The 25,196-nt window shown below is 44.7% G+C and overlaps 1 protein-coding gene across 1 annotated transcript; it reads right to left on the reverse strand.

Moving 5' to 3' along the window:
• Positions 1 to 1,980: 1,980 nt before the first annotated feature.
• On the reverse strand, positions 1,981 to 24,097 carry LOC134442826 (E3 ubiquitin-protein ligase TRIM35-like). Its single transcript, XM_063192783.1, has 5 exons — positions 23,487 to 24,097; positions 22,674 to 22,769; positions 22,299 to 22,534; positions 3,497 to 3,633; positions 1,981 to 3,142 (listed from the first exon to the last, which is right to left on the reverse strand). Exons 1-5 carry the CDS (start codon positions 23,877 to 23,879, stop codon positions 2,601 to 2,603), a joined length of 1,404 nt encoding a protein of 467 aa, XP_063048853.1. The 5' UTR covers positions 23,880 to 24,097; the 3' UTR covers positions 1,981 to 2,600.
• Positions 24,098 to 25,196: the final 1,099 nt, after the last annotated feature.

Raw genomic sequence — 25,196 nt, forward strand, 5'->3', positions numbered from 1 at the left:
CCCGACGAGATTTTTTTTCGTATTGCATCCACCACGCATTTGAAAATACAATCCAAATGTTTGTGTTGTTAGTAATACCGCAGCACACACAAATAGGCTACTCTGTAGCGACCAAGGATCACTGAACAACCACCTACGTTACTCCGTGGTTGACACAGCTGTGTCAATTATAGGGGACCAATACCCCGGTGCCCTTACCTTGAGTTGTCTTGACCGCAGAATGTATCCCAACCTCTCACTGTAATCCACAAGTTCCCAAATTCCAATGTGTAATCCATATAATAGCAAGAAAGTGGGCTACAATGTAGCTATCCCAGCGCACTTGTGTGACTCGTGTTATCCGAAATATTGGTCATATGCATATGCATATGCACATTGTTCATTCGTTTCTTCTTGCGTTTGTCCACATTCAAAACAGTTCCGTGTCGAAAAAAGGTGCGTTATTGAACAATCGACGTTTGCCCAGTGCTTGTTACAGCACATGGATAATGCTTCACGGATGTTTTTGAAAACATAACACTGTAGCATCTCGCTGTCTGTGCGATGTCAACTGGCCTGGGACAGTTTGGTTGCAGTACAGAGAGTAGCCTAATATGTCGCCTTCAAGATTAACTTTTATTTTAAAAGCAACTGTCTTGAGCCAAAAATGTAATATAAACTGGCGTCTGCTGCGCAACATCCAGTGAGAGATTATGTAGCTGCATCTTCAATTTGTATTTGCGCTGGATTTGACGGTTGAACAAATTGGAAGGGGGGCCCCTTTGACTACATTTGTCGTTGCACCTTTTGGCAATTGACATTTTCACGTCGCTGTCGCTGATGCAAACCTATTGGAAGGGGGGCCCCCTCGAGCAGGGGGCATTAGGGAGGCGCTGTTGCTTCCCTCGCAGCAGAGCCCTTCACAAAGATGGCATTGCCTTATTATAAAGCTATTTCAAATCGTCGTTGCTGTTGGGTCCATAACCTGTCGTCCTTGGGGGCCCCACCTACTCGGGGGCCCTAGGCAACTGCCTACATTGCGTACCTTAACGCAACGGGCCTGGCAATGTCATTGAGTGAGCATACCACACACACACACACACACACACACACACACACACACACACACACACACACACACACACACACACATACACACAAACACACACACACACACACACACACACAAACTAACAACACATCACTGACATACACCTCAACACACTCTCTACTCACACAATTCCACTGACATCAACACAAACTGTCACTCTCACTGGCCCTAATATCTACTCACACTATAACAAGACATCACATCACACTAGAACACACCTCAGCACACTCTCACTGGCACTCTCTACTCACTCACACCATAACAAGACATCACATCACACTAGAACACACCTCAGTACACTGGCAGTCTCACGCAGTAACAACACATCGTATTCGGACTAAAACACCATCAAGGTTGAAACTCCTGATGTAAAATGCTACACACAAACAACAGCATGCATGCACAAGCAGCATACATGCATTGCACACACACACACACACACACACACACACACACACACACACACACACACACACACACACACACACACACACACACACACACACACACACACACACACGCACACACACGCACACACACACACACACACAGGGGTGCCAAGGGGTACAAGGGAGACAGTTGTCCCGGGCCCAGGGAGAGAGGGGGCATGTCATATTACATTGAATCTATTGGGCTGGGGGCCCTTTCAAATGAGTTTGTCCTGGGCCCGGACAAAGCTGTCAGCGGCTCTGCACACACACGCACGCACGCACGCACAATGATACTATACACCTTGCTTGCTATATTAGAGAATGAGACTGTAAATGAGCGACACAGAACTCTGAACACTGTAGATCTGAATAGCACTTTTATTAGATTTTTGCTTTTATTTACTTTTTAATACATGATCTGGAAACTACAGACAAAATAATTGATTTGTATCCTTTTAATTTATAGTCATATGTTCCCTCAATGGAAGCTGTGACAGAAATCTTGTTTTCATTTTGAGTGTGCTTCTGTGTACCTGAAGATGTAATTCTTAACTAATAGATGGCATAGACCAGGTATGAGCCAGATATCATAACATGGGGGGACAAGAATAAAACAGGTAACCTAAACCAAAACATACACAGTGAGTCACTTATTAAAGCTGTCAATCAATCAAAACAATCTTCTGATTGGGTGGGCTCAACAAGTGGGTGGGCACAGGCCTTCTCCCCAGCCCTTTGTTAGGTGACGCTTGTGGTTTTATGACCACTGTCCTATGATTTCATTTCACTCAAATGAAGCTGTGATTTAAATGAAACTCATCACTACACTTACGGTTAGTCTTCACATATTATATCATTAATATAATTCATTTCTAGTTATAGAAGTTCATAGGCGGTGTTTGCATCAAGCAAGGTCAGGCAATTACCCAGGGCCTTGTCCAATCAGGGGCCTCATCCTTGCATTACAGCATTCGTTTTCCTGCATTTATACATCATGGGAGGGCCTCAAAATTGAAAATGTTCTACTATCAGTGTTCTGTGTTGTAGTCATCCATGGTAACACTGAGGCTAAATAATCTCTAACTGTGAGGATTCAGACTGATACAGCATTTCACTGGTAGGATCCTGAAAAAGGTGTTTGGGAAAAGCTCAAAGAATGGAAACACTCTGTCAGTGAAGGTGTGTGTGAAAGTGTGTAGGTGTGTGTTATGATCAGGGTCAGAGAATGTCAGCTTTCCTCTGTCCCAGTCCAGCTGCACTCTGATCCTCTGGGGTCTCTGCTGCAATATGAGGTCATGACCCTCATGAGGTGGAGCCCCTGCAACATATGTACCACCAGCACAACACACTACCCACTGGCCACTCATATGGGTGATGTCTCCCTTCCTCTGGAGAGACTCTGTCATCACACCCAGGCCCCATTTATTACTCTCCCCAACCTCCACATCCCAGCAGTGTGTCCCTGAGTTAAAGCCCTCAGAGCCCAGCACACGGACAACGTTATCAAATCTCTCTGGATTATCAGGAAGCTGCTGTATCTCACCACCACGTCTCACACTGTTCAGATCCTCAGACAGGATGAGAATATCACATGCAGTGTTGGGATCCAGAGTGACAGGAGCTGCAGAGAGGAAGAACACATTAGATGAGTGGTGTGTGTTAGGGATGTGAATTATGGTAACACACATTATGTGTGACCAAAATGTGCTTGATAATTATGTGTATAGAGAGAGAGAGAGAGAGAGAGAGAGAGAGAGAGAGAGAGAGAGAGAGAGAGAGAGAGAGAGAGAGAGAGAGAGAGAGAGAGAGAGAGAGATGGATGTGACACTCTCACCTATCCAGGTGTGTGTGTGTGTGTGTGTGTGTGTGTGTGTGTGTGTGTGTGTGTGTGTGTGTGTGTGTGTGTGTGTGTGTGTGTGTGTGTGTGTGTGTGTGTGTGTGTGTGTGTGTGTGTGTGTGACAGCATTCTACTCACTGTATTGAACCAAGTCCTTCATCTTCTCCCAGACTCTGAACTTCAGGTTGCCCAGGTGCTTTGCCACATTGATCAGAGCTCCTGAAAGCCTCTCTGGATCCTGCAGTGTGCACTGTGCTCTGGAATAACATTCAGGAGTCAGTGCTGCTGTGGGTTTGGGTTCAGAACCACAGACAAGAAGCAGGATACACAGTAGCCTCCTCATACATAGACCTCTACACATGACACACACACTCCAACAACCCCCTGCTATACACTACAGCCCCCTACCCACACACACACACACACACACAGGAGAGACATCTAGGCACCAGTGAAGTAGCCTATATAACCACGGCATCCCTGTATTCGGGTCAGTGGTAAGCCTGGTTTAGACTCCTCCTTCAGTTGGGGGACACATACTGTCAGCAGGGGGGCAACGCCAGATCGCGAACATTTCAGCCTGAGAGAAATATACTTTGTTTGTGGCAAGGGGTCTTCTCAGCGCTAAAAGAGGGGGCGTGGTGGCTGTTTGGGTATTTCATCTGCTGCTACCCCCCGCTGACAGTGCGTGTCCTCTAAGGACGAGTCTAAACCAGGCTGTAGGCACCGTAGCCTTCTCATACATCTGTCACACTACCCATACTACAGTCAGTGATGCTGCTCCCCCACAAATACACACACACAGACACACACAAATCCAGTCCCTGCTCACCAAACGATGAACAACAAAGGGTGACAATTGAAAAACTCTCACACTTCAGCCCTGTGTACATATGTTACTACACTATTACACGCACCACATATTGTCAATAACACACACACACGCACGCACGCACGCACGCACGCACGCACGCACGCACGCACGCACGCACGCACACACACACACACACACACACACACACACTAAGGGTGGGCGATATATATCGTCTGCGAAATTATCGTGAATGTTGTTTTGGCGATGAGTAATTTTGCAATAGAGCTCGAAAGTGACGTCACTTCCCCCGATTTCATGGGACCTCAACGGCGTTTTTAGCCGAAAATCGTAGCATGTAATCCAATGGCGGTATTAAAATGGCATTTCGATCCCCTTCGAGTTGTGCCACGAGCTCCATATATGTTGTTTCTGATATTTTTGCTTAATTTTTCGTATGAACCCCCACATTTTTTAGAAAGCTGTGTTTCTTCACATTTTTCATGCCGACGGTCTCGGAACAAAATATTGATATTTATGCATGACTAATCTTTATCTATTATCTTAAACAGCATATTTGTAGCCCAGCGCATATCATGACTGAGATCAGAAGATATTTACTCGCCACCACGTTGTTAGATGGTCAGCTTAGGTCCCGTGAAACGCGGAACTAAGGGGCGGGACTTTCGAGCTCTATACTCATGAACGGCGTGACGTTTTCCATGTGCGTTACGCCCATTTGTGGGGGAAAACAGGCAATGCAAGTCAATTGGTGGTGTTGGGGTTTAATAAACGAAAGATAAGGACCTGTAGACTAGCGTTGTTCACGCGCAACATGCAGAAAAGGTGTTGTGTTGCCGGCTGTTCAAATAATATTGCCAAACAGTCGTGACTGAAGTATGTACTGTGTTCATTTAGGTTAGTCGATGTAGCATGTAAGTTGATGAGACATTCGGTTTGTTTTCACCCATAAAGGGGCGTAACGCACATTTAGGAGCAAAGTACCCGGATGGCCGTTCATGAGTATATCGAGATATTTTTATGAAGTCGCTAAACTCAACAAAGCGCTGTGACAGGACTCCTCCAGACAGCGATGACAGACAAGCCTTTGAGCCAATAGTAATGTTGTTGTGAACTGGAGAATAAGTCTGTGAACCAATGAGCAGACAGTGCAGACGCGATCTTATCCTAGGCTGAACGAGTAGGCAGAGGTTCGGTCACGTCCGGTTGGAGCTGAGCGCGGTTTAGTTGAATCTCAAACTCACAATCTCACATTGGCGTATTAGTTGGCATAATCTGATTTGTGACTGGGTCTGGACGGGGAGAGTATGGAGGGGAGGAGTGGTGGTGGGGTTGAGGAGATGGAGGATGAGCCGTTTAGGGATTTGTTGCGTAGTTCATGGTTAAAGAGAGGTTTGGAGCCAGAGGAGGGTGAGGGAGATAGGGCAGTGAGAAGGAAAGTGGCGCAGCAGGCAAATGAGTTGAAAGTATTGGTTGGATTTAAAGAAGGTCATGACATTGGTAAAATAGGTCTGATTGCGTTAACTGTTGGTTTGAAAAAGGTTTTGGGAGAAGTGGACAAGGCGTTTCCTGTGCGTGGTGGTAAACTGCTCATTCAGTGTAGGAATAGTACTCAAAGGGACAAGGCGCTGAAACTACAGTCTGTTTGTAAACTAGAAGTGAGTGAGGCGCGGTTGTTTGGAGAGCGGAGAGTGAAAGGGGTAATATCAGGCATCCCCCTTGGTGAGAAATTGGAGGATCTTAAGAAAGTAATGAAAGGAGGGACTATAGTGAGTGTCAAAAGGCTACAAGCCAACCGAAATGGTGAGAGAGTTGATAGCACATCTGTGCTCCTGGAATTTCAGGAGAACGTGTTGCCGGAGAGAGTGATGGTGGGATATATGAGTTTCAGTGTGCGAGAATATGTCCCTGGCCCTGTCAGGTGCTACAAGTGTCAGAGGTATGGGCACATAGCGAAAGTTTGCAGGGGTAAGCAGAGATGTGGGAAGTGTGGTGGCGAACATGAGTACGGGCAATGTGGGGATAGTGTTGTACGAAAATGTTGCAACTGTGGAGGGTGTATGGAGGGTGTCCGGTCAGGAAAAAGGCAGTAGCAGTTCAGCAAGTGCACGTTCATCCAGAAACCTCTCATACGCTGATGCGGTTAAGGTTGTTCAAAGAGAGAGTAATGAGGGTAGCCAACAGCCTGCACAAGCGCATGGACTCCCTCCTGAAGCAGGAGGAACTAGTAAAGAGAATGTTATCAACCCCGAGAAATTACTACTGTTTATTGCATACGTGGTGAACTGTTCTGATGACTTAAAGAGTAAAACGGACAAAATAAAGATGATAGTTAAAGCTGCTTACAAATTCCTTAATATAGGGAATGTATCATGGGAGAGAATACAGGATGCACTGGCGCAGGGTGAAATGAATGAACCGTCACAGGCACAGGCATGACCGTATTACCCTTACTAATACTCCAGTGGAATGCTAGAAGTCTTGTGGCAAATGGGCAGGAATTCAAAGGATTTTTAAATGAGATGGAGCAGAAGCCTGACGTTGTATGCATACAAGAAACGTGGTTGAAGCAGTCACTGGATTTTGTAATCAAAGGGTATACATTTGTGAGAAGAGACAGGGGTGAGGGTTTTGGGGGTGGTTGTGCTATGTTTGTGAGGAGGGGAGTTCAATATAGAGAGATAAAGAAAGGTAATGAGTTGGAATATGTCATTATAGAGCTATGGACTAGAATGGGAAGCATTAAGGTAATTAATTTTTATAACCCATGTAGGCAGCTGGAGGTGGAGCAGCTAGAGGAAATCTGGGAAAATGTTGATGGTAAAGCTATATGGTGTGGGGACTTCAATGCTCATAGCACTGCATGGGGTAGTAGAGATGACAATAATGGAAGGGTGGTGGAAAGCTTCATGGAGGACCGGCGGTTGGTTTGTCTCAATGATGGCGCAAGCACAAGAATAGATGTGGTGAGGGGTACTGAGTCAGCAATAGACCTAACTATAGTCACTAGTGAATTAGCGTGTAAATGTAGCTGGCTGGTGCACTCTGACTGTGGGGTAGGTAGTGATCACTTCCCTATAATGACTAATATAGCGATGGAGGTGGAGAGAGTAAATGAAGTAAGAGAGGGGAGGTGGGTCCTAGGTAAAGCAGACTGGGACAAGTTTGTAGAGTTGAGTGATGAAGGACTGGCAAATGTTGACACCAATCAAAGTGTTGGAGATTTATGCCTTGACATTTGTGGCAGGATTATGTATGCAGCACAAAGTGCTATTCCAATCACAAAACCGAAAGGTCTGACCAAGATAGTTCCATGGTGGACTAAGGAGTGTAGTGAAGCCATTAAACAAAGAAACAAAGCTTTTAAAGTATTAAAAAGGACACATAATTACCAGTGCCTGATTGAGTATAAGAGGGCCCAAGCGCAGGTCAGAAGAATAATTAAACAGACCAAGAGGGAGTATTGGAGGAAATTTTGCAGTTCTCTTGGGCGCACAACTCCCATTGAGCGAGTATGGGGAATGATAAAGAAGATGAGGGGTAACGGAAGAGAATATGAATATCCAGTGATGGTAGATGAAGGAAAGGTTATTATAAGCTGTAGAGATAAGGCAGAAGCTATTGCAAAGACCCTGGTTAAAGTACACAGTTCAGAGAATCTAAGTCAGGAGGAGATCAAGGCTAGACAGAGTACAGTAGCAAAACATGAAATACATGAACATAACAATATAGAAGAAGAAGGAGTGTTGAAAAGGCCATTTACCCTCCAGGAACTGAACAGTGCTTTGCATAAGGTAGGCAGGTCTACACCAGGAAGGGATAGAGTATGCTATTCTATGATAGAACACCTGAGTGATGAGGGTAAAGGAGTCTTGCTTATCTTATATAATAAGGTGTGGGAGGAGGGCGTACTTCCTCTGTCCTGGAAGGAATCCATTGTTATCCCCATACGAAAGCCTGGAAAGGACCCCAAAAACCCTGGTAGCTATAGGCCAATTGCATTGATGTCTCAGATGGGGAAAACACTTGAACGTATGGTGAATGATCGAATGGTATATTTTCTAGAAACCAGAGGGATGATACATAGCTATCAGGCAGGCTTTAGGAAAGGTAGGAGTACTATGGATCCAGCAATAGCATTGGAGGATGTTGTCAGAAAGGCACAAGTTAATAAGGAGTCTGTTGTGGCGGTGTATTTTGATATTGAAAAAGCCTATGACATGTTATGGAAGGAGGGGCTGCTTATCAAATTGTATCAACTTGGCATACGAGGTAGAATGTGGCGATGGGTGAAGGCGTTCCTATCTGACAGGAAAATAAATGTCAGAATAAATGGTGCTTATAGTGATGAATATGATGTTGACAATGGAACTCCTCAAGGCAGCATTATTAGCCCATTATTGTTCACTGTGATGATTAATGATGCTTTTAAAGGGGTAGACAACTCTGTAGAGGTTGCATTATTCGCGGATGACGGAGCAATATGGAAAATAGGAAGGAATATAGAGCATACTGTACGTAAAATGCAGCAGGCCGTTAACAGTGTACATAACTGGGCTCTTGAGTGGGGATTTAGAATCTCAGTGGAAAAAACAAAAGTAATGTTTTTCACAAGGAGAGTAATTAATCCTAACCTACATATAACCATTGGGGGTATAGAATTGGAAAGAGTGGACCATTTTAGGTACCTTGGCATGTGGCTTGACAAAAGGATGACCTGGGCAGTGCACATTCAGAAGGTCTTAGAGAAATGCAAAAAAGTGTTGAATGTCATGCGATGTTTGAAAGGTACAGAGTGGGGAGCTAATAGGCCAGCATTAAGGTCAATCTATACAGGACTAATAAGGTCAGTTATCGATTATGGGTGCATTGTGTATAGGTCAGCTGCCGAGACTACATTGAAAAAACTAGACCTTGTCCAGTACCGAGCTCTGCGGCTATGTATGGTAGCAAAGAAAACGTCACCAGTTGCAGCCTTACTGGTGGAGCTGGGAGAGATACCTTTGTGGTTAAGAAGAGATCAGTTGGCGCTGGTTTACTGGGCTAACCTAAAAGGCCATCAGGAAGGTCACCTGGGCCTACGCTCACTGACTAACTGTCAAAAGAGGGGGAATGACAGAATTAGAAGCTTTGGGTGGATCATTGAAGAGAAGACAAGAGAAATGTATATTCACAACCTAGACGTTTGCCCTACATGTAACCGGTGGTTATCCTGAACTTTTATTCTGACGGGGTAACGACACTCCCCTTTCCTTCAGGTGTGTAGCATATATAATTGCGGTGGTAACTAGCTAGCAAAGAGGCTATGTTTTTGATGCTGCAGAGTGTAGCGTGGGGTACACCGCTCTCTCTCTGTGGTTGAGCCATCGTACAGGAAAGCCCTGTCCATCGGCGGCTGGCGTGGGGTCGGCTGCTGTTCTGGGATGGTGTGCTGAGCTGGGCAAACTCAAGTGTCGCTGGTGATGTTCTTCCACTTTGTGTCCTGTGTGGTTGACTGCTTGCATGCCGCTTCGAGAGAACCAGAGGAGGAGTTGGTGCCTTCGACTACACTGATGCAGTGTCACTAGAGAAGGGGGGCATCACTGTTCTTTTCCCAACCTTTTGTTTTGTTTTGTCCTATTGTGTGAGTGATTCATCCTGTGCAACCTTTTCACTTTGACGTCCGAGACGAAGGGGCTTGTGTAAGTTTCACTCTAACATCCGAGACGAAGGGGCTCGTGTAAGTTTCTACTTAGTAACCACAAAGACGAAGGAGCTTGTGTATGTGATTAGGGTATGAACACCGAAGTATTACTGGGAGACGTATCTTAAATCTCAGACTCCTTTTGGAACCTATACTTGCTGTAGGGGGAGACCAAAGACGTGTGTCTAACAGGCTTGTGTGTGTGTGTGGTGGCCATTACCAATTTTGCCCTTTTGGCAGTTTGTTTTTTTGTTTAATTTGATTTACTAACTTTGTTTGCCGTGCAATTTGTTATTTGGTCTACCCCTCGTGCAATTGCCATAAGCACTTTTCATAACTAGCACATTTGCACAATTTTGTAGATTGAGATGACGTGCCTATAAAATACTGTAAAAGGTTCATATGCTCTATTTTTATAGTTGACTGAGCCCGTGAGGCATATTTTCAGAGACTCATTACGAAAAGAAAGAAAATAAAAAGAACTCTGAATTGTATGACAGTTGTATCTCTTGTTATTCACTAACCTGTTGCGGGGAAAGTCAAATCAAGTGTTTGATGGTTGGGTTCTCTCACCCTAACAAATGAGAGTGGCGTAGTCACTAAACATCTTAAAAATATTAAAAAACATCTAAAAATCTTAAAAATATTACGGTAAAGAGATAACGCAGGCCACATTTGGCAGTAGTCGGCAAAGGATAACTAAGTGGATACAGCTGTCTACAATTGTTAGTGGTGGGTTTTGTATGCATTTGGTTTTGTTTTGTTTTGTTGGGAAAAGAACAGTGATTACCCCCAGCCAGCGGAGGGCCCCACCGATGATCACCGGCAGGGGTGCTGGCATAGCCGACGGCCAAGCTGCGAGAGAAGCATGGAAGGACTGTCTGAGTTGAAGCAGATGGTAGCGCATCGGCAAGGGCAGCTGGATGTGCTGTCAAGGTGGCTGGGCATTTCCCAGCAACCTCAACCTCAACCGGAGTCGCAGGAGGCTGGCTTCACGTGGGAGAGCCAGCATCGGGGGCACCCGGTGAGAGACCGTGATGGGCAACGGGCCTCTGTGGGTGCGCAGCGCTCGCCGACAGCCCACTCAGGGGGCAATGGGCAGGCCTCCAACCGCAGGCGCAGACTGTCATTTAGTGGACCGGAGAGTAACCGTCCAAGAAGAACGTCCATGTCGCATGAGGCTGGCTTCACGTGGGGGAGCCAGCATCTGGGGCACCCAGTGAGAGACCGTGATGGGCAACGGGCCTCTGTGGGTGCGCAGTGGCAGCCCTCACCGACAGCCCACCCAGGGGGCAATGGGCAGCGGGCCCCTGTGGGTGCGCAGCGGCAGCCCTCGCCGACAGCCCACTCAGCGGGCAATGGGCAACGGGCCTCTGTGGGTGCGCAGCGGCAGCCTTCGCCGACAGCCCACTCAGGGGGCAATGGGCAGGCCTCCAACCGCAGACTGTCATGTAGTGGACTGGAGAGTAACCGTCCCAGAAGAACGTCCATGTCCATCCAGCCTGGCGTGACTCCATCCTGGATCATAATGCAGTGTCTGTGTATGATTATGTGCATGTGTACTTTGTTGATGGTTAATGTGCTGGGGGGCCTCTAGTGTGCGTGTGGCTGCGCTCGTTGGATGCGCGTGCGATGCGCGTGCTTGTGTGTGTGTGTGTGTGTGTGTGCGTGCGCGCTTGTTGGGTGTGTGCGGGGATGTGTGCGAGTGTGGAGTCTCACCGGGACGGTGACCTTTTAAAGTGGGGGTGTATGTAACCGGTGGTTATCCTGAACTTTTATTCTGACGGGGTAACGACACTCCCCTTTCCTTCAGGTGTGTAGCATAAATCATTACGGTGGTAGCTAGTTAGCAAAGAGGCTATGTTTTTGATGCTGCAGAGTGTAGCGTGGGGTACACCGCTCTCTCTCTGTGGTTGAGCCATCGTACAGGAAAGCCCTGTCCATCGGCGGCTGGCGTGGGGTCGGCTGCTGTTCTGGGATGGTGTGCTGAGCTGGGCAAACTCAAGTGTCGCTGGTGATGTTCTTCCACTTTGTGTCCTGTGTGGTTGACTGCTTGCATGCCGCTTCGAGAGAACCAGAGGAGGAGTTGGTGCCTTCGACTACACTGATGCAGTGTCACTAGAGAAGGGGGGCATCACTGTTCTTTTCCCAACCTTTTGTTTTGTTTTGTCCTATTGTGTGAGTGATTCATCCTGTGCAACCTTTTCACTTTGACGTCCGAGACGAAGGGGCTTGTGTAAGTTTCACTCTAACATCCGAGACGAAGGGGCTCGTGTAAGTTTCTACTTAGTAACCGCCAAGACGGAGCTTGTGTATATGATTAGGGTATGAACACTGAAGTATTACTGGGAGACGTATCTTAAATCTCAGACTCCTTTTGGAACCTATACTTGCTGTAGGGGGAGACCAAAGACGTGTGTCTAACAGGCTTGTGTGTGTGTGTGGTGGCCATTACCAATTTTGCCCTTTTGGCAGTTTGTTTTTTTGTTTAATTTGATTTACTAACTTTGTTTGCCGTGCAATTTGTTATTTGGTCTACCCCTCGTGCAATTGCCATAAGCACTTTTCATAACTAGCACATTTGCACAATTTTGTAGATTGAGATGACGTGCCTATAAAATACTGTAAAAGGTTCATATGCTCTATTTTTATAGTTGACTGAGCCCGTGAGGCATATTTTCAGAGACTCATTACGAAAAGAAAGAAAATAAAAAGAACTCTGAATTGTATGACAGTTGTATCTCTTGTTATTCACTAACCTGTTGCGGGGAAAGTCAAATCAAGTGTTTGATGGTTGGGTTCTCTCACCCTAACAAATGAGAGTGGCGTAGTCACTAAACATCTTAAAAACATCTAAAAATCTTAAAAATATTACGGTAAAGAGATAACGCAGGCCACATTTGGCAGTAGTCGGCAAAGGATAACTAAGTGGATACAGCTGTCTACAATTGTTAGTGGTGGGTTTTTGTATGCATTTGGTTTTGTTTTGTTTTTGTTGGGAAAAGAACAGTGATTACCCCCAGCCAGCGGAGGGCCCCACCGATGATCACCGGCAGGGGTGCTGGCATAGCCGACGGCCAAGCTGCGAGAGAAGCATGGAAGGACTGTCTGAGTTGAAGCAGATGGTAGCGCATCGGCAAGGGCAGCTGGATGTGCTGTCAAGGTGGCTGGGCATTTCCCAGCAACCTCAACCTCAACCGGAGTCGCAGGAGGCTGGCTTCACGTGGGAGAGCCAGCATCGGGGGCACCCGGTGAGAGACCGTGATGGGCAACGGGCCTCTGTGGGTGCGCAGCGCTCGCCGACAGCCCACTCAGGGGGCAATGGGCAGGCCTCCAACCGCAGGCGCAGACTGTCATTTAGTGGACCGGAGAGTAACCGTCCAAGAAGAACGTCCATGTCGCATGAGGCTGGCTTCACGTGGGGGAGCCAGCATCTGGGGCACCCAGTGAGAGACCGTGATGGGCAACGGGCCTCTGTGGGTGCGCAGTGGCAGCCCTCACCGACAGCCCACTCAGGGGGCAATGGGCAGCGGGCCTCTGTGGGTGCGCAGCGGCAGCCCTCGCCGACAGCCCACTCAGCGGGCAATGGGCAACGGGCCTCTGTGGGTGCGCAGCGGCAGCCTTCGCCGACAGCCCACTCAGGGGGCAATGGGCAGGCCTCCAACCGCAGACTGTCATGTAGTGGACTGGAGAGTAACCGTCCCAGAAGAACGTCCATGTCCATCCAGCCTGGCGTGACTCCATCCTGGATCATAATGCAGTGTCTGTGTATGATTATGTGCATGTGTACTTTGTTGATGGTTAATGTGCTGGGGGGCCTCTAGTGTGCGTGTGGCTGCGCTCGTTGGATGCGCGTGCGATGCGCGTGCTTGTGTGTGTGTGTGTGTGCGTGCGCGCTTGTTGGGTGTGTGCGGGGATGTGTGCGAGTGTGGAGTGTCACCGGGATGGTGACCTTTTACAGTGGGGGTGTATGTAACCGGTGGTTATCCCGAACTTTTATTCTGACGGGGTAACGACACTCCCCTTTCCTTCAGGTGTGTAGCATAAATCATTACGGTGGTAACTAGCTAGCAAAGAGGCTATGTTTTTGATGCTGCAGAGTGTAGCGTGGGGTACACCGCTCTCTCTCTGGTTGAGCCATCGTACAGGAAAGCCCTGTCCATCGGCGGCTGGCGTGGCGTCGGCTGCTGTTCTGGGATGGTGTGCTGAGCTGGGCAAACTCAAGTGTCGCTGGTGATGTTCTTCCACTTTGTGTCCTGTGTGGTTGACTACTTGCATGCCGCTTCGAGAGAACCAGAGGAGGAGTTGGTGCCTTCGACTACACTGATGCAGTGTCACTAGAGAAGGGGGGCATCACTGTTCTTTTCCCAACCTTTTGTTTTGTTTTGTCCTATTGTGTGAGTGATTCATCCTGTGCAACCTTTTCACTTTGACGTCCGAGACGAAGGGGCTTGTGTAAGTTTCACTCTAACATCCGAGACGAAGGGGCTCGTGTAAGTTTCTACTTAGTAACCACAAAGACGAAGGAGCTTGTGTATGTGATTAGGGTATGAACACTGAAGTATTACTGGGAGACGTATCTTAAATCTCAGACTCCTTTTGGAACCTATACTTGCTGTAGGGGGAGACCAAAGACGTGTGTCTAACAGGCTTGTGTGTGTGTGTGGTGGCCATTACCAATTTTGCCCTTTTGGCAGTTTGTTTTTTTGTTTAATTTGATTTACTAACTTTGTTTGCCGTGCAATTTGTTATTTGGTCTACCCCTCGTGCAATTGCCATAAGCACTTTTCATAACTAGCACATTTGCACAATTTTGTAGATTGAGATGACGTGCCTATAAAATACTGTAAAAGGTTCATATGCTCTATTTTTATAGTTGACTGAGCCCGTGAGGCATATTTTCAGAGACTCATTACGAAAAGAAAGAAAATAAAAAGAACTCTGAATTGTATGACAGTTGTATCTCTTGTTATTCACTAACCTGTTGCGGGGAAAGTCAAATCAAGTGTTTGATGGTTGGGTTCTCTCACCCTAACAAATGAGAGTGGCGTAGTCACTAAACATCTTAAAATAATTAAAAATCTTAAAAAATATTACGGTAAAGAGATAACGCAGGCCACATACAGTACCATACCCTACTGTACCTTTGTGGACCCTAGAACTGCCTTCAGTTGACCTTGGCATCCTGGAAGTGAAAGAGGAGATGGAAATAGATAAGGACTATGTGCAGTGGTTTATACAGAATTTCTATGGGGACAGGTCTGTTTTATTTACAGATGAATCCAAGAGGGATGATACACGAGTGGGGGCAGCATTTGTTATTCCCAAGTTAAAAGTGGCTGTTTTGAAAAGACTAAGCGATGACTTGGCTGTGTACACAGCGGAACTAGTGGCCATACTATTGGCTTTAACTTGGGTGGAAAGCAACAGGCTTCCAGGGAATATTGTTATTGCATCAGACTCTTCAGCATTGTGCAGCATCAAGAATGTGCAGTCTCAGTCAAGACTTGATATTGTTTATGAAATTGTTCAACTGGCAAGCAGTCTGCAGAGATCTGGTATCAGTGTAACTATGTTGTGGGTGCCTGCGCACATTGGAGTTACAGGGAACGAGCTGGCAGACCAGCATGCCAAGAAAGCAACTGATCATCCTACAGTAGACATGAATATCAAGTACAGTAAAACTGAATTTAAAAGTATTATCAAGTGCAGAACTAGGCAAAAGTGGCAGCACATCTGGGACAATGGACTAACTGGCAGACACCTTTACAGTATTCAGGAAACAGTGGGTCGAGGCAGAAATACGTTCAGAAGCACAAAAGATGAGGACGTTGTTTCTAGAATGAGGGTAGGCCACACAGGCTTAAATAGCACTTTGTTTTTAATGAAGAAGCATGTGGATGGAAAATGCAGTGAGTGTAACACCCTGGAAACCCCTGAGCATGTCATAGAGGAATGTGCGAAATATCAATGGGCGAGACTGGAGCTGAGCAGAAGCCTTGAGGGAGACAAGCATAAAGTACCTCTAAAGCTGAATGAAATTCTACAAAGGCAAACTGGAGAGCCAGGCTTTCAGTACTTGTTTCATTTCCTAAGGGAAACAGGTCTCCTATGGAGAATATATGTTTTTTTTTTCTTTCTTTCTTTTCTTTTTCCTTTTCTTTTTCTTTTCTTTTCTTTTCCTTGTCTTTTTTTTCTTTCCTTTTCTTCTGTCTCTTTCCTTTGATAGAGTAGTTTAGCATTCCAGACCCACACTCCATTTCAGAAGGTGGCGGTAATGCACACCAATCAGTTGCTTGCCAACCGCCAATAAACAGTATTAAGAAGAAGAAGAAGAAGACAGACAGTGCTGAGGGGGGCGGGCTGTAGCGTTTTGGCAGACGGGGGGAGAGAGAATCTCGTGTCACTGTCAAGGGGGGTTTAGAGTCGTGCGTTCGCGGGGGTTCTGCACAGAGAATGAGCCACAGCGCCCCCCTGTGCAGCGACAAAACGACCCCTGGCTGCAGTACACGCATGTTTCTCCCAGGCTGAAATGTCCGTGAGCTGAGCTATGCTTGAAGACGGTGATTGGTCAATGCGCTTACGGCAGTCCGGGGGGAACTCAGCCCTGATAGGTCAGTTGTGTTCTATTCTTCTACCCTACCGCGGAGGTTTGAAGGAAAACGAAAAACACGATGCAGATGACTTGGCAGGAAATCACTGGAGTTTACTTGACAGGGAGAAGAGAAACTGTTTTTTATTTCAGTAGTACAACTTCCAAAAAATCAATCACTCGTGCAGCGCTGCTGCTGCTGGGCAGTGGAGGAGAGTTGCTGTTATCCAAATGGTGGATTCAACCATTAAACCAGCCATTGCATGATGCTGAGGGCGTTTTGGAACTATGTTCTTTAATCAGCAACTGTCTGTGATTATGGAAAGCCAAATAGTTAGGAAGAGAAATAGCTTTGTCTCTGGTCTGAGAAATCGCGTTAGCATGCTAGTTAGCGAACTAAGCTAAGCAATGTTGTTCTCTACAACTAGAGTGGCTGTTAGTCAATATAGTAGAGCGGCTACAAGGCCAATTTGGCTTGAATCGTGCAAATTATGATACAAGCATGAAACTTGGCAGGTATGTGCTTAAGACCAATACGATCAAATCTACCTGATTGGCCACTTGAAATGGCGGCCATTTTCCAAGATGGCCGCCAAAAAGGGCTCCAGAAATGGATTTATTGCATAGAATTGACCTAGAAATGTATGATGAAAGCATGAAAATCAACATGTATGTGTTTAAGACATATACGATCAAATCTACCTGATTGGCCACTTGAAATGGCGGCCATTTTCCAAGATGGCTGCCAAAAAAAGACCCCAGAAATGGATTTATTGCATAGAATTGACCTAGAAAATTATGATACAAGCATGAAATTCAACATGTATGTGCTCAAGACCAATATGATCAAATCTACCTGATTGGCCACTTGAAATGGCGGCCATTTTCCAAGATGGCTGCCAAAAAGACACCAGAAATTGATTTATTGCATAGAATTGACCTAGAAAATTATGATACAAGCATGAAATTCAGCATGTATGTGCTTAAGATCAATACGATCAAATCTACCAGATTGGCCACTTGAAATGGTGGCCATTTTCCAAGATGGCCGCCAAAAGGACCCCAGACATTGATTTATTGCATAGAGTTGACCTAGCAAATTATGATACAAGCATGAAATTCAACATGTATGTGCTTAAGACCAGTGCAATCAAATTTACCCAATTACTCACTTGAAATGGCGGCCATTTTCTAAGATGGCTGCCAAAAAACTAAAAGACCCTAGAAAATGACCTATTGCACTGAATTGTCCAAGCAATTTATGATGAAACTCAACTTGTATGTGATTAAGACCAATAGGCCTACAATCAAGTCTTCTTTATTTGCTACTTAAAATGCTGGCCATTTTCCAAGATGGCAGCCAAAAAGACCCTAGAAATTTGCAAATGTCATATGTGCATATTGCAAATTTGGTGGAAATAATTGTTCACTCTCCTTAAATATGTTAGCATGGATGATGAACTGATACAAATATTAAACATATTCTGCAATGACACATAAGCCACTCACAGTATGACACACAAATAGCATGGTGATGACATGCTAATGCCAGTACTTAATTTAATATCAATGGAGGCAGTGGTTTGCTATTGGGGAATACCACTTGATATTGGTGGCCTCGCTACATCTCTGTGGGCTCCACCTGCACATCGGTTACCCCAAGACGGGTGGTTTCCGTGCCCTGGGTTCCCTCCACTGCGTGCTCTCCGTGGTATTGGATGTCCGGACGCTGCCTTTGTGCGCCTGGTGCCTAGCCTCTCTTCTTCGGGTTCATATTGCAAGTTTGGTGGAAATAATTGTTCACTCTCCTTAAATATGTTAGCATGGATGATGAACTGATACAAATATTAAACATATTCTGCAATGACACATAAGCCACTCACAGTATGACACACAAATAGAATGGTGATGACATGCTAATGCCAGTTCTTAATTTAATATCAATGGAGGCAATGGTTTGCTATTGGGGAATACCACTTGATATTGGTGGCCTCGCTTCATCTCTGTGGGCTCCACCTGCACATCGGTTACCCCAAGACGGGTGGTTTCCGTGCCCTGGGTTCCCTCCACTGCGTGCTCTCCGTGGTATTGGATGTCCGGACGCTGCCTTTGTGCGCCTGGTGCCTAGCCTCTCTTCTTCGGGTTCGGAACTAAGACCCTGGGCCCTTGGGCGGCTGTTGCGTCTCGAGCTGCGCGTTGGGTGAGTATGATGCGTATCACTGCTGATTGACGCTGCCTCTTCGCCTTCAACAGCTCTGGGCATCGGCAGGAGAATGGTCTGTGCCCCGGCCAAGCTTTTGTTTGCGCATTCTAGGTAAAGGCAACTCAATCGGGAGTTTTTCAATACCCATAGTGGGATGTCGAGTGTTTCGACAGAAAGAGAACTATAGGTTACCGAGGGTAACTCTGGTTCTCTGAGGGAGATGAACGAGACATCTCACTAGATTGCTACACTCACCCACAAGCTCAAAGGTTAGTTGCCTCAGATTGAAGCTCAGAGCCCAGCGCACCTCGGATTTGTCCCCGAGGGGGCGGGATCCCCAGCTGTGCAGCTCATTGGCATGACGGCAAGATTGAAATCAAGTTTTGGCAAATGGTCGCGGGCGTTACCCATAGTGAGATGTCTGGTTCATATGCCTCAGAGAGCCGGGGTTACCCTTGGTAGCCTATAGTTATGTGCCTTTTTGCTTGATTGTATTTCCTTCTATGATGAAATCATTGGAAATTCAAACAGTGAATGTTAACATTGATTTGGGCCACATCTGCTAGATTAATTGCAATTAATGAAGTTCTAGTGTCTTCTTTGATGGCCGTCTTTAAAATGCAAATGAGTGGATTTGATTATAGGCCTATTGCTCTTAAGCACAAACACACAAAATTACATACTTGTATCATCATTTTTTTGCTCACCTTTGGGCTAAATTCAGCCTTTTTGTGGCCATATTATAAAATGGCTTCCATTGCAAGTGGCGAGTCAGGAAGTATGATTGTATTGTTTTTTTTTTTTGCACATTCATGCCAAAATTGATGCTTGTATAATAACCTGCTTGATCAATCCTGTGCAACAAATCCATTTCTATGGTATTTTTTGGCGGCCATCTTGGAAAATCGCCGTCATTGAAACTGGAAAATTACTTGGAATGTATTGTGTTGGTCTTAAGCACATAACTGCCAAATTTCTTGGTTGTGCTTGTATCATAATTTCCTTTCTCAATTCTGAGCAACAAATCCATTTTTAGATTCTTTCATGGTGGCCATTTTGGAAAATGGCCACCATTGCAAATGGCAAATCAGATAGATTTGATCGTATTGGTCTTAAGCACATACATGTTGAATTTCATGCTTGTATCATACTTTTGTAGGTCAATTTTATGCAATAAATCACTTTCTGGGGTCTTTTTTGGCGGCCATCTTGGAAAATGGCCACCATTTCAAGTGGCCAATCAGGTAGATTTGACCGTATTGGTCTTGAGCACATATATGTTGAATTTCATACTTGTATCATAATTTACAAGGTCAATTCTATGCAATAAATCTATTTCTGGGGTCCTTTTTGGCAGCCATCTTGGAAAATGGCCACCATTTCAAGTGGCCAATCAGGTAGATCTGATCATATTGTTCTGGAGCACATACATGTAGAATTTCATGCTCGTATCATAATTTTCTAGGTCAATTCTATGCAATAAATCCATTCCTGGGGTCTTTTTTGGCGGCCATCTTGGAAGATGGCCGCCATTTCAAGTGGCCAATCGGGTAGATTTCATCGTATGGGTCTTGAGCACATACTTGCCGAATTTCACGCTTGTATCATAATTTGCACGATTTTTCCTGTAGCCGCTCTACTACTCAAACACCCACCTGCATGTATAGATATCATAACTGCTTAGGTGGACAAGTAATGTTAAGTTAGACTCGCGCAGTGAGTTAAATTACAATGTGTGAAATCCAACACATGCAATTTGCAGCTGCCATAGTTAGGTTCTGATTCCTATCTACAAGTGCTGTTTCCAGTCAAAAATGACTGTCCTCTAACATAATCATTAGCAATACATCATAAACCTATTTTTTATTTACATGGATATGTTTTCATGACAAGTGATGAAGTATTACTTTACAGTCCAGCATATGCATATTATTAAATTCAAAAAGTGAAAGCTCTTCAGCACAGCATTTTTTCCCAACTCTCTGTCCCTCCCCAGTTAAAACACAAATGCTGCACTACTACCTCCAGTGCAGAATTGAAATTAGTCTGGAATCATGCACAAATCATAGACCGCATAAATGTGTAGCTTTGGTATACTGCCATGCTTTGTGATGTAGACATGCCATCATTTATGCAGACCTCTTGGTAACATGCAGTTTAGGCTACATAGGCCTACAATGTTCTGCTTTACTCACCCTTCCCTGCCATGCCAAATTCCCATATTACGGTACACATTGATTACTACCCCCCCCCCCCCAAAATAGGCCCTACTTGTTTTTGCACGTGTTTTTGGAAATTATCGTCAAATTATCGTTATCGTGAAAATTCTAAAAATTATCGAGATAACTTTTTTTGCCCATATCGCCCACCCCTAACACACACACACACACACACACAGACACAGACACACACACACCNCACACCACACACACGCACATGCACACGCACACACACACACACACACACACACACACACACACACATAGTCTCCAACCGATGAACAGCACAAGGTGACAACTGAAAAAGCACTAGGCCTACATGGTATACTTTCACACTTGACAAATAAAATCCTTATCTTTGTGTTTTGTTTACATCACTCACCTTTTGGCAGTGCTCTTGTAGTTCTGCAAAGTAAAATAATGTTATGGTGTTAATAGAATTGTTTGTATTGGCTTCGACTGAGAATATACAGTACATGTACATAGGCCTACATTTATTTTGGTCGACCTTGAGAAGCTGTCTCTATTGCTATGAAGGTGAACAATGGAAAAGGAAAAATAAATGGTGATAAAAATGCAGGCTACTTTTTAACATTTGACATTTAACAAAAGATGTATTCCACTATGTTTTACATTTAACAATTAACTTTTTTAAGACAACATGTATTCCACTGATTGTAACTGCAATTGCAACTACTAGTTGTTCAGTTCCATCCATCCAAGTGTGTTGTGAGTAATAGTGATGTGGGAGATTAGATTAGATTAGATTAGATTACTTTATTGGTACCCAAGGGTAGATTTGATTTGCAGTAAAGTGAGCTTCGCTCATACAAAACATTCAGGACATAGGACACACATAACATACAAGCAACCCACAATAAACATATGGACAATACCAAAAGTGACCTAGTGCATCCTATCAAAGAGACATGGTGTCACATAAAGTGACAGGGGTACCAAATAAGATTAGATTGTTAAATATATGATAAATAGGAGTATAGAATACATGATGAGAAGTAGCTAGATTGATAAATACCTAGTAGAATAAGACTATTGTCTAAGGAATTAAAAACAGTAAAAGCAGTGAAAAAACAGTAAAAACAATAAATAACATGATCAGATAGGCCTACAGAGAATCATAGCCTGTGTTTGGACGCTATATTATTAATTTCTCTAATTGCAGAGGGGACAAAGCTTCCTCTGAAACGCTTTGTTCGACAGGCAGGCAGGCTATATCTGTGGCCAGAGGGCAGAAGCTGGAACTCTTTATATAGTGGTATCTGTGAGCAGGGAGTGGTATCTATGAGCAGCTCCAGAGAAATGGAAAAGCCAGACACCTCCTCATTCTCCTGGTTCAGAGGTCAAGATCAGCGTTTACTTTCTAATATGCCTTGTTTAAAAGACAATAAATCTTACCTGCAGGAATGTGACATCATCAGCTTCCATCTCCTCCTCTATGGCTCTGATTGTGTCTGAAAGAGATGAGATCTCTCTGCTCATCTTCTCAATCTTCTCCTTCATCATCTGACTCTTCTGCTCCTCTTCCTCCCTCAGTGCAGATATCCTGGCTGCCTCTTCATCTCGTAGAAACTGGTGAAGCTTCTCAAACTCCTGCTTGATCTGTGTCTCTGTGTTGAGAACCTGAGTCTAAATGAAGCCAATATTATGTTGCATTGTTACATACCGGTAGATATAGTGATCACACTATGAAGGATGTGTTGAATTGATTCTTATTGTGAATTCTGGTAGTCTATATAAGATTATACAGTATGGCTGTCTTTCTCACCTGGATGTGTTGTGATGTTTTGTCACAGGTGAGTTTAGCCTTGTTAAAGGCATCTAGTTTCATCTTTAAGGGTTGCAGTGCCATCTTCAGTTCCTCCTAGAGTGAGGGAAATGCAGAAAAGAACATGTTTTTGGATATTTTTTATATTTATTTGTATTATTGAACAAAATCAAAGTGTATCTCAAAGGAAGCAGAGGGAGAGGGAGGGACTCGAACAGGCTGATTGGACAGTTTAACAAATACTTCAAAGTCAATGTTAATGTTTAAAAGTTATGGCTGGCCTCTGATGTTTCTCTCACCTACTCACTCACTCTCTCTCTCTCTCTCTCTCTCTCTCTCTCTCTCTCTCTCTCTCTCTCTCTCTCTCTCTCTCTCTCTCTCTCTCTCTCTCTCTCTCTCTCTCTCTCTAACTCTCTCTAACTCTCTCTCTCTCTCTCTCTCTCTAACTCTAACACTCTCTCTCTCTCACACACACACACACACACACACACACACACACACACACACACACACACACACACACACACACACACACACACACACACACACACACAGAGTCTACCGCAGATATTGACCTCACCACTCTACATGTTACACTAATCATACGGCTGCAGCAGACACTATAATGTGGCAAATTAACACTGCCACCTAGTGGTACTTAATTGTAACCACAGACAAAATTCACAGTGACTGAGGGCAAAGTTTAACTTTGGCATGTAGGCTACAGTTCATTCACACCTATTGTGCACTGTATGACGATTAATGTGCATGTTCTCCTCCTATGGTTTTACATATCAGGAAATAATAACTTACCTTGCGATCAAGTGCTGCTTCATTGACAGGACTGAACTTGTGACCAGTGTGCTGTTTGGAGTCTCGGCACACCAGACACACAGGCTGTTTATCCTCCAGACAGAAGAGCTTGAGTTTCTCACTGTGCAGACTGCAGAGCACCTCAGACTCTGATGAAGCTCTCTGACTCCTCTCCTTTAGGAACGCCTCACACACATTTCTCAAAGCAAAGTTAGGAGCTGCATCCTTTGAAAGTTTTCTCCTGCAGACTGGACATTCTCTGGTTCCTTTGGTCTTCCAGAACTGCTGCAGACAGGCCTTACACACACTGTGACTGCATGATGTGATGACAGGATCCGTGTAAATATCACAGCACACAGGACAGCAATAATCCTCCTCTGATTTGGAAGCCATTTCCACTTGTTTAGCCTAAACCACTTTGCTTTCAATTTCAAGACTTCAGTAGGCTACACTGTCACAGTCTTGAATCTGTTGAATAAACTACACCCCACAACACATGCGTAAAGATATTTTGTTTCGAAATATGCTGTTCCTGCCACTCTCTGGAATAACTATGAAAGTTTCAGGTCAATAATTCTTTACCATAGAATGTACACACCAGCCTTACGACCTCTCACACACACCGATTACTTCCTCATACGAGACACACCTGAGGGGGAGGGAGGTTCTCTTGCAGTGAAGGACTCTGATTGGTTAATTTCTCTCTCTCTCTCTCTCTCTCTCTCTCTCTCTCTCTCTCTCTCTCTCTCTCTCTCTCTCTCTCTCTCTCTCTCTCAAAAAAAAAATACTGTACTGGAATCAAGAGCCACTGGAAACTACAGTGAGTTCAATCAACAGAGCCATCTAGTGTTGCATATTGGTTACTACAGACAGTATTCCATACACCCACGCAGTATGGGTGAGATAGAGCCCTACAGGGGCTCTAAGGCGAGAAATCGTTACGCGCTGAATAGAAGCATATCATTCGGTACACATGTTCCTTGAGTGATTTGAAGACATCCTAGAAGGGGTGCCCCTCGAAAAAAAAAATTCTACCATGTCATATACAATATGTCATGTTGGTAATGCATTACATTGTTATTACATGACATTATACTTGACAATGGTAATACAGTCCTCAGCAGAGATGAAGCAAGGGTAGCCTGCTTGACCAGATTGATAAAACTTCAAAAATGTACATAGTGTGAAAGTATGGGCAAGTCTGTGCTTACATGCTTGACAGCAAATGTAACATTGTGAACACTGAATTAAAATGAGCATTGCCCACACTAAAACTATGGTGAGAATAGACTGCTGCTAATGCTCGCTCAGCAGCATCTGAATCGGATAGTGTCAGTGCAAGATGTCCTTGGTAGCAGGTTCTCCATTCTCTAATTTCCATATAACAGATATATTGTATTTGTATGAGAGAGGGTAGGCTAAAGGACAGGACCTTTCCATATGTATGAAGAACCCCATAAGCCCCATATGCATTGTGCATATTGTGAGAGCATTTCAGTCATCTTTAGAATGACATTACAGATTACTCAATTTACATGTAGGCTACAGTATGGCTTCAGTTCAAATTAAATGGAAATGATTTCTAAGAACATGTTGAGTAAGACGACAGAGGTTAATTGTTTTGTTTTAATTTGCAGACAAGTTCTCACCTAGTAGCCTACTTATGTCAAAAGTTGTATTAATTGGCTCAGTAATCATTGAGTACTTAAA

This window comes from Engraulis encrasicolus, unplaced genomic scaffold (assembly GCF_034702125.1).
Source record: "Engraulis encrasicolus isolate BLACKSEA-1 unplaced genomic scaffold, IST_EnEncr_1.0 scaffold_251_np1212, whole genome shotgun sequence".
In the NCBI taxonomy this organism is placed as follows: domain Eukaryota; kingdom Metazoa; phylum Chordata; class Actinopteri; order Clupeiformes; family Engraulidae; genus Engraulis; species Engraulis encrasicolus.

Excerpts from the sequence above, each read along its gene's own strand:
- LOC134442826 (XM_063192783.1), bottom strand. The coding sequence starts at position 23,879 with ATGGCTTCCAAATCAGAGGAGGATTATTGCTGTCCTGTGTGCTGTGAT. Across the intron at positions 22,770-23,486 it reads AAGCAGCACTTGATCGCAAG|GAGGAACTGAAGATGGCACT; the intron begins GTAAGTTATTAT and ends CCCTCACTCTAG. Across the intron at positions 3,143-3,496 it reads GAAGGACTTGGTTCAATACA|CTCCTGTCACTCTGGATCCC; the intron begins GTGAGTAGAATG and ends TCCTCTCTGCAG.